This window comes from Anser anser (genome assembly GCF_964211835.1).
Source record: "Anser anser genome assembly, chromosome: 2".
Lineage (NCBI taxonomy): Eukaryota > Metazoa > Chordata > Aves > Anseriformes > Anatidae > Anser > Anser anser.
The window spans coordinates 106415454-106424450 of record NC_139721.1 but is presented as its reverse complement, the minus strand read 5'-3'; the positions used below and the strand labels follow the sequence as shown (position 1 = coordinate 106424450).

Genomic DNA, 8997 nt, shown 5'->3' with positions numbered 1-8997 from the left:
ATTGTTTTTTGCTTAATGGAGAAAGGAGAGATGAAATCCCCATTGATAAACCTGGGAAAACTATAAAGCTCTTCGTTGCCTGACAAAGGTGTCCTTGACCCAGGTTAGCAAAGCAAATCTAAGAGATGGATGTCAGCTGACTGAGCAAAAAAATCCGTCTCCTCTAGAACTAACTCTGAGCAGTCTAGAATCAAAAGTACATAAAGAAGAGAAAGGATTCTAGGCAAGCTGTCTTCTTTCTCCCAGCTGCTGCGGAACCAAGGCATTCTACTGGCCTGGAATGATCAGGAGGAGAAGTATCAATCAACTTGGAGATCATGTCTTTAAGAGTCTTGTGAGGCAATTGGATATTAGCCTGTCTTCACGATCTTCTGGAATACTTCTTGAAAATGATTGCTAGATATTTAGTTACCAGATTGCTTCCAGTAATGCTGATATTTAAATGAAACTGAAGAAAGAGGTAACCTATGTAATCTGTGTGAACTGCTTGAGAGAGTCCAGCACAGAGCCACAAGGATGATTAAGGGAGCGGAGCGTCTTCCTTACGACGAAAGGCTGAGGGAGATGGGTCTCTTTAGCTTGGAGGAGACTGAGGGGTGACCGTATTAATGTTTATAAATATGTAAAGGGCGAATGCCAGGAGGACGGAGCCAGGCTCTTCTCGGTGACATCCAATGACAGGACAAGGGGCAATGGGTGCAAGCTGGAGTGTAGGAGGTTCTGCTTAAATATGAGACAAAACGTTTTTACGGTGAGGGTGACAGAACACTTGAACAGGCTGCCCGGGGCGTTGTGGAGTCTCCTTCTCTGGAGACTTTCTAAACCCACCTGGACGTGTTCCTGTGTGACATGATTTAGGTGTTCCTGCTCCGGCAGGGGGACTGGACTAGATGATCTTTCAAGGTACCTTCCAATCCCTAATATTCTGTGATTCTGTGATTCTGTGTGAATAAGTGCACTACAGCAGCTGAGTAAGATACAACATTAGCAATGTTGCTTTTGCACAGCAGTACCAAAAACTCTAGCAGCAGTGCAGAAAGCTCAGCAGCAACTCCAAGTTAGTGACCAATGAAATACTGATTTTAGGTCACACGTGTAGGGAAAGTGCGGAAAGCTTTAGGCAAAGCCAAACTGCAGGAAGATGTGAAAAATCACGTCTTGCATTTCCCATTGCTTCTTGAAATCTGCTAGGCTGAGTGATTGAGTTTAGGGCAGTGACATACTTGAGTCCCGTGACCTGGAAGATGGAAAGACCAGTTTGACTGATACGGAGGACTGGGATGCCATACGTTTCCTTTCCTTTGAGGGAATCTTTTGTGAGCGAATGTCCCAGATGTCACTGCCACTCAAGAGAACTTTTCCTTGGGAAAAAGACAAGGAATATTCAGCAAGGTGTCCTGGTTGCAGTTAGGACAGAGTTAATTTTTCCTCAAAGTAGCTGGTAGGGTGCTATGTTTTGGATTAGGATGAGAAGAGCGCTGATAACATGCTGATGTTTTAATTGTTGCAGAGCAGTGTTTACACCAGGCCAAGGACTTTTCGGCGTCTCGCTCTGTCCTGTCAGCGAGCAGGCTGGGGGTGCAGCAGGAGCTGGGAGGGGACAGACCCAGGACAGCTGACCCAAACTGGCCAAAGGGGTATTCCATACCATCTGACGTCATGCTAAACAATATATAGGGGTGGCTGGCCGGGGTGGGGGGCTGGCTGCTCGGGGGATAGGCTGGGCATCGGTCAGCGGGTGGTGAGCAATTGCATTGTGCATCACTTGTTTCGTACACATTATTAGTAGTAGTACTATTATCATTATCACTATTATTATTATTATTGTTATTATTATATTCCTGTCTTAATAAACTGTCTCTATCTCAACTCACCGGCTTCACTTTCCCGTTTCTCTCCCCCATCCCAGAGAGGGAGGGGGGAGGGTGAGCGAACGGCTGTGTGGTATTTAGCTGCCAGCCGGGTTAAACCACAACACAAGGTCAATGAACAATCTGGCTTCTGTCAAGCTCTCCAGGATTATCCAGGGCAGTGCATGTGTCCTTCCAATGTGCCATTCCTGACTGTAAGTGAAGCTCACTGTAACTGTTCTCTATTTTAAAATGTAATTGGAAGAGCATGAAGCTTACTTCATGACAACCGTTATGAGACATCACAGCACCATGAAAAACCTAAAGCACTAAGTTGTAAGGTAGAGAAAATAGACTGCTCCTTGGATATATTCCCATGTTAAAGCTCTTGACCACTGACCACAAGACTGTGATTTCCAGTTGCTGCTTCCATTGGCACAGCTGGCCGAGGACCCTGTGTGGCACCAGGAGCTTGGGTCTGTGGTTGGGTGCTTTCTTTTCATGATTAGGAGCACACTGTGTGTGGACATGGCTGCCATAGACTAGCACCTTTTTCCATGCCTCATCCTGCAGTTATGGATCTTCTTCCTGCCAATTCTGATCTCTGATTTCAGCCAGCGTAGCAGCTCTCTAAGGGCACGAGTTCCTCTTCCCTTGTTTTCCAGGCCACCGCCATTTGGAGCAACTGCCGGATGCTCAGATTGCCTCGGGAATCCGTGTCTCTGAGAGCGCAGTGCGGCTTTGCATGGAAAGGACCACGCGTCTCTTCCGTGCCTGCACAGAGGACATGCAGAACGTTGCCTTCCTTTGGAGGGACATTGCCATGCTGATCATCCAGGGAAAAAATGTCAAAATGCGATTCTCTGCAGTCCATGGCAACATTTTTAGCATCACAGCCCCATGAAAATGCTAACCCACTGAGTTGTAAATTAGATTAAAAAGACCACTTCTTGGATATAATCCCATAGTAAAGCTCTTTTATTTCCGTGACTACAAACCACAGACCACGAGGCCATCCAGGCTGCTAATGGCGGCACTTCATTCTGTTCAATAAAGCTTTGTTTCCAAAACACACCGGGTCTTTCCTTGGTGGCTGTCCACCCTGCACTTTGCAGCGGATGAACTTTGGTGGAGCAGGGAAAGGCCAGCATGGGAGGGAGAGCTTGACTGTCAGTCCGGCTCCCAGGGCAGCTCTCTCCCGAGGCCAAAGCTGTACCTGCTCGCCTGCAGCTCTGCTCTTGGTGGCCAGCACACTTCCCGCTGCTGGCTGGTCCCCGCCGCATGCCCTGCTGCAGCTGCAAATCCCTGCTTGGAAGGGACTCTGCAGGGAACAGGAGGAAGAGGAAGAGAAGCAGGCTTTTGCCTGGGGCAGCTCTGGGCACCAGTCCCCTCACCGGTCAAAACTGTCCGGAGGCTTGCAAAGCCAGGGTGCTCCGGGGTGCCCAGGCCAGCACTGCCAGGGGTACCCAGAGCTGTGCAGGCACCATGCTGTGCCGCGGGAGCAGCTTTTTCAGTCAGGTAGATAGTTTCACTCCCACTTGTCCCTGAGGGGCCTTTTGTTCCACACCTCCTTGTCAGAAAGGCTGGGAGGAGCGCAGGGGAGATGAGCAGACCTCCAAAAGCTCCTCTCCAGACACCTGGGTCAGGACAATGCTCTCAGCAGCAGGCTTGAGAGCGGGCTGTGCAACAGGAGGGAAGGCACCCCAAGGCTGCTGGGCACCCACACCCTGCCTGGGCTCTGCGGGTGCTCCAGGCCAGCAGTGGCAGTGGCTGCAGCTGCAGCGGGACCCAGACCCCTGCAGGCAGCAGCAAGGCACTTCCCCGATGGTCCGGAGGGGCTCTGGCTGCAGAGGGGCTGCCGCGGTGCTGGTAGTGGCACTGCTCATCCTGCACGTCCCATCTGAGGGGCTCCTTGGGCTCCCTGGCACTGTCACAGTGAGCAGCTGAAAAGACAGGTGGCCCCTTCCACAAAACATCCCCCTTAACGTTGCTCGAAAGGTGAGATGTTCATCTGGTGGGGCTTCCTTGGCCCAGGCAGCCCTAATGGCTGTAGGACAGAAAGCAGAGCCCCACCTGTGGTGCCTGTAGTTTCTCCATAGGCTGTCAATTAGTGTGCCTGGGAGGCTTCTTTCTTCTCATTGTCTCCATGTCTCTTTTGTCAGGTCTGTGTGTTGGTCTAGTTTGCTTTCTGGTTTTTGGTTTTGGGGAAAGAAACCCACCAGCCGTTACAGCCCATGAGCACTTCTGGCCTGGGGAAAGCCCTCATGGTCAGGAGACAGTGAGGTGGGGGCAGCTCCCCCAAATGCCCTCTGCAGCCCCTACCTGCTACAGGGTCCCCCCTGGGCAGCGCCTGGGCAGGGGCGCTGCAGCCCCTCTGTGACACGGTCTGAGGTCACAGTGCGACAGTCCCACCTCACAATGGTGACTGCCACCTTTTAACCTGGGGCCGCCACACGTCCTCCCACTTGTCCCTGAGAGGCCGAGGGGACTCCAGGCACTCTCCAGGGAGTTGCTCTTGCCACTGCTCTGCTTTGGAGGAGCTGCTCTGAAGTGAGGAGGAGAAGGTGGAAAGAGAGGCCACAGCAGGGGTGGAACTGAGATGGCAAAATACCTCTTCTCAGCACCTTGCTTCCCTCCAACAATTGAGAAGCTCTTAAATTCTGGTAAGGCCTTCAGGCCCAATTTCACGAGGGTTGTCAGGCTCAATGACATCTCTGAAAACTGGTGTGGATCCCCTGAGGCCAGTGGGGGTGGCTGGGAAGGCCTGGTGTCTGCAGGAAAGGGCCTCCTTGACCATGCCAAAGGGCTGAGGGACCGACCTGGCAGCCGGGGTTCGGGGCTTTTTTCCTGACCCAGCCCCTGTGTTCCCTACGGCACCCCAGGCAGAAGTTGCCAGTCCTGAGGGTTGCTCCTTGCCTGGCAGTGGGCACTGCCCACCCTCAGCTCCTGGCTGGCTGGAAGAGCCGGAGGGGTCTGTGGGCTGTGCAGCGTCGCTGTGCTGGGAGGTGCGACGTGGAGAAGCTGCACATATATCTGCATATACACACGTGTTGAAGCTCCTCTGTCCACTTCCATGACTAGAAGTGAAAGACTGGGGGAGATCCGCTACCGAAGGACAATTGTATGCAACTGCAGAAGAGTCAGTTGATAGGGTAGATTCTTAAACATAAAAGATACACCTGTTTTTATTGAGAGAGTCATTCCTTATGAGAGTTTTATTACCACAACATCCGCAGCATATCAAACTCTCTGATGAAATAGGCTTTGCCCCAAAGAAATGGCAAATTTCCTGCCACTCGTCGCTGCCTCAAGCAGACCAAAACGGTAGTACTTCTGCAAAACTGTTTACTTGAAAAGAGCAGTGGCAAAAGTAGAATGTGCTGACTGAGGTTGAATATACCCCATTCACTTCAGTCAAAGAGCACACGACAGAGAAATGACAGCAAATACAGCTCTTCTGAGCACCCTCAAAGCCACATGTAGTGGGTATCCATGGCAAGGTTTTGTTAGCAGGGGGCTGTAGGGGTGGCTTCTGTGAGAAGACTCCAGAAGCTGCCCCCCCTGCAGGCTGCGGCCTGTGGAGGACCCCCACTGGAGCAGATTCCGGGCCTGAGCTGCAGCCGGTGGAGAGGGGCCCACACAGGATCAGGGAGTCTGGGGGGAGGTGCTGCTTGTGGGGGACCCAGGTTGGAGCAGTGTCCTCCTGACGGATGGACCCCGTGGTACGGAGCCATATCTGGAGCAGTTCTTGAAGAGCTGCTACCTGTGGGAAGCCCACACAGGATCAGTTCGGGAAGGACTGCATCCTGTGGGACTGACCCCACATTGGAGCAGGGGAATAGAGTGACTGAGAAGGAGCGTCAGAGACAAAGTACTATAGAATGATCACAACCCCCATACCCCCGTTCCCCTGCACCGCTCGTGGGGAGGAGGTGGAAGAGGGTGGATGGGTGGAAGGCGATTTTGTTTTCTTTCCTTTGTTTCTCACTTCTGTGGACTGTTAGTAACAGGCAATGAAACTTAATATCTCCCTACTCTGACTCTGTTTTGCCCATCACAATAATAGTTGCGCAACCTTCCCGTCCATATCTCAATCCTTGAGCCTTTTGCATTGTATTTTCCCTCCCTTTCCCTTTGAGGAGGCGGAGTGAGAGAGTGGAGCTTGGCTGCCCACCCAAGTAAAACCACCACACCACCCAAGAATGATACAAGGAAGCAGGCTACATATGTTCCCCACTCCTCTCCTCTGCCAAACCGTAACATCCTTTTAACAGGTAGCTTTGCCTCTGGGACATCTTATGTGAGACCGCTAAGTTCTGCGCTCTCTGATATATCCCTCCTTTTCTGAGCACATTTTTGCTGACACGCGTCAATACACAGGGGACAAGGGGAAGCTGCTCCCTGCTGGGGACACACCAGGGCCTGCCCTGAGCCTTCTAGAGTCCCACGGAGCACAGCACCGTGCCCTCACTGGTGCCACAGTCCACTGCCAGGTTGGCCTTGAGGGTGGGTCACACCTGGAGACCTGCACCTGAAAGGCAAGGAGCCCTCTTTGGGGCAGCCTGAGGAGTCCTGCAGCCTCTGCTGGGCTCTAGAGAATGCAGCTGAAGAGTTCAAAATGCATCGGTCCTTGGATAGCTGTGTGCTAAGTGGCTTTAATGTTGCCGTCGGAGAGCATGACGTGTCTTTTCCTTGGTTTTCCAGAGCTCGCTAAGATTTGGGCCAGCGCATCCTACTACCTGAGTCAACAGCTGGCTCTCCACCAGGTGGGACTTGCCTCTTCTTCCCTCACACCCTGATGTTCCATGAAGCAATGAGAGCCCTTTGTCATCGAGTGCAGTTATTCTTCCCTCCTTTGGAAGCAGGACCAATGCCCCAGAAGGCCTCAGTAATGCACTGCTGGGCCACGGACTAGCTCCGCTGTCAATTCAGATGTACTGTGAGGTCCAGGCTCGGATTTCAGAAAAAGGGCTGGACTTTTCCTGGGGCTTCCTGAGTCCCCCATTGCCAGAGCTGATTACCGAACTGGGCCGGGGTACTACTTCAAGGGTCGTTCCAAGTGTGGGAAGCCCCCTTGTATCTTAGTGAGCCAATGGACGTGTGTCGGCTTTTCCTGCACTACCTGGCTCTTCCTTGGGGAAGGGGGGTGAGAGGGAAAAGTCCAGGCCCTCTACGTCTTCTCCCAGCTCTCCAAGGAACCCATCTTGCTCAGTTGCATCTCAGGTGTGGACAGGGCACAAAGCTCCCTCCCCACTCTCTGGCAAGTCATCTCTTTGTCCCTGCAAAGCTTCTTCTGATCCACCCTCTTCTGTTTCAGGCTGTCCGCATTCCTGGTCTTGGAACATTCACAGTTGTCACAGAGCAAGTAGCCAGCCAGAAAAATGACATCGTGACTGTTGAGAGACCCATGTTTCATCTGGCTAAGGCTATTGTGCACAACCATGACCTCCGATACGACTACATAGACATTCCAGGTAGGACGACTGAGGACTGAAAGAGGTGTTTGCCCTTGCAGCAGAATGCGAGAGCTGTGCTCTGCTGTCCACCGGTGACGCAGCCGAGGACCAAACTCCTGGCGCAGCCTGAGAAAAGCTCGTCAAAGCGAGCCTGGTGTGAAACGGACCCAGTCTCTCTAACTGCTTTAAATAATCACCAGATGACAGTGCAGCATAACAGCACACTCTCTTTGACCTGCTTCAACAAGAGGTTTTACTCCAGTTTTATTGGAAACGTGTCTTCTTGCCCCATGGTGTTTCAACTCTTGCTCCCACCTTCTGCTGTACGAGGCCTCGTACAGGCAAATGCCAGAGCTCTTCTTGGCTCTCAACACCTCTTTGCAAGCAGAAAAAGCAGGCACCAGGAGCTTGGGTCCGTGAATCGGAGCGTTCCTGTCTAATGATTAGGAGCACACTGTGCGTGGACATGACTGCCATGGCCTGGCACCATTCAGCTTGCCATGGGTCCTAGCACCTTTTTCCCCGCCTCATCCTGCAGTCAGGGATCTGCTTCCTGCCAGTTCTGACCTTTGATTTTAGCCAGCTTAGCAGCTCTCTAAGTGCACGTGCTCCTCGTCCCTTGTTTTCCAGGCCACCTGCATTTTGAGGAACTGCCGTATGCTCAGATCGCCTCAGAAAACAATGTCTCTGAGAGCTTAGTGCGGCTTTGCATAGAAAGGACCACGCGTCTCTTCTGTGTCTGCATAGAGGACAGGCAGAACGTTGCCTTCCTTTGGAGAGACGTTGGCATGCTGATCATCGAGGGCAAGGATGTTAAAATGAAATTCTATGAAGACTTTCTGAAAAAGCTGAATGGGACAACGAATGCTTTGCAAGCTCTTCTCAGGGTAGGATTTTCATTTTCCCAGCACTACCCATGGTTCTTCTGAAGTGCCTTCCAGGGACTGGGTGGCTGCTTTCTCCTGGCCTGTCGTGCTTCTTCAGCCAGTTGGGCTCCTCGTGGTCTGCAGGAAAGCAGACTCTGTAGAGCTCTTCCCTTGCAGGCAGGGGCCTGGCTCTGCAAGAGATCCCCCCGAGAGAGGCCTTGCTTTTTGGCAAAAGGCTAGCGTGCCAGTGGAGATCGCTGCTCAGCCCAGCGTTTGGGCAGGGAGCGGAGGTGCAGGCAGAGCAAGGCTTGCTGAGGCCGGAGCCCTTAGGCAGCTCTCGGTGGGGCTAAGCTGGACCAAGCAGCCAGCCCTTGTCAGTGTCCCCATCGCCTGTCACTTGTCTCTGTCTATTGCAGATGCCAGAGATGAACAACTCTGTAATCTCTCACCTCGACACCGCTGCTTCTCAGACCGCTTCTGAACGTGTCATTGTCTTTCCAATGTGAGTAAGCTTTTTCCTGCTGCTCTCAGCAGAGAAAGAGATCGGCTTCTCAGCTCATGCTTGCGGGGGAGGGCTGCCTTGCCGGGCCCTGTGGATTATGCTTGTGACGGTACTCTTCAGTGTTGGGAGGACTGCTTTGCAGGGAACTCCGTGGAGAAACGTGGGACAGCAGAAGTGCTTTAGACGACTGCGCTGCTATAGACATGGAGAGTTTTTTGGGCTCATTCTCCATCAGCATGCTCCCACCATTTCTTTTCTCCTGTGAGCGAGACTGCCTTCCGCTTGGGCCCACGGGCTAGAGGAGGAACAGTTCCATGTCCAAA

The 8997-nt window shown here is 52.4% G+C and overlaps 1 protein-coding gene across 1 annotated transcript; it reads left to right on the top strand.

The window, feature by feature from the left end:
• The first annotated feature begins 2934 nt into the window (after positions 1 to 2934).
• LOC310894368 (coiled-coil domain-containing protein 81-like) lies at positions 2935 to 8626 on the top strand. Its single transcript, XM_083824358.1, has 3 exons — positions 2935 to 6616; positions 7168 to 7324; positions 7937 to 8626. The coding sequence occupies exons 1-3, from the start codon at positions 6509 to 6511 to the stop codon at positions 8233 to 8235; spliced, it is 564 nt and encodes a 187-aa protein (XP_083680484.1). The 5' UTR covers positions 2935 to 6508; the 3' UTR covers positions 8236 to 8626.
• The last annotated feature ends 371 nt before the right edge of the window (positions 8627 to 8997 follow it).

What these genes read in the sequence shown, in the direction of transcription:
- LOC310894368 (XM_083824358.1), top strand. Translation starts at nt 6,509, where the DNA reads ATGTTGCCGTCGGAGAGCATGACGTGTCTTTTCCTTGGTTTTCCAGAG. An exon ending in AACAGCTGGCTCTCCACCAG is followed by an intron (nt 6,617 to 7,167) that starts GTGGGACTTGCC and finishes CTTCTGTTTCAG; the next exon opens with GCTGTCCGCATTCCTGGTCT. An exon ending in CGACTACATAGACATTCCAG is followed by an intron (nt 7,325 to 7,936) that starts GTAGGACGACTG and finishes CTTGTTTTCCAG; the next exon opens with GCCACCTGCATTTTGAGGAA.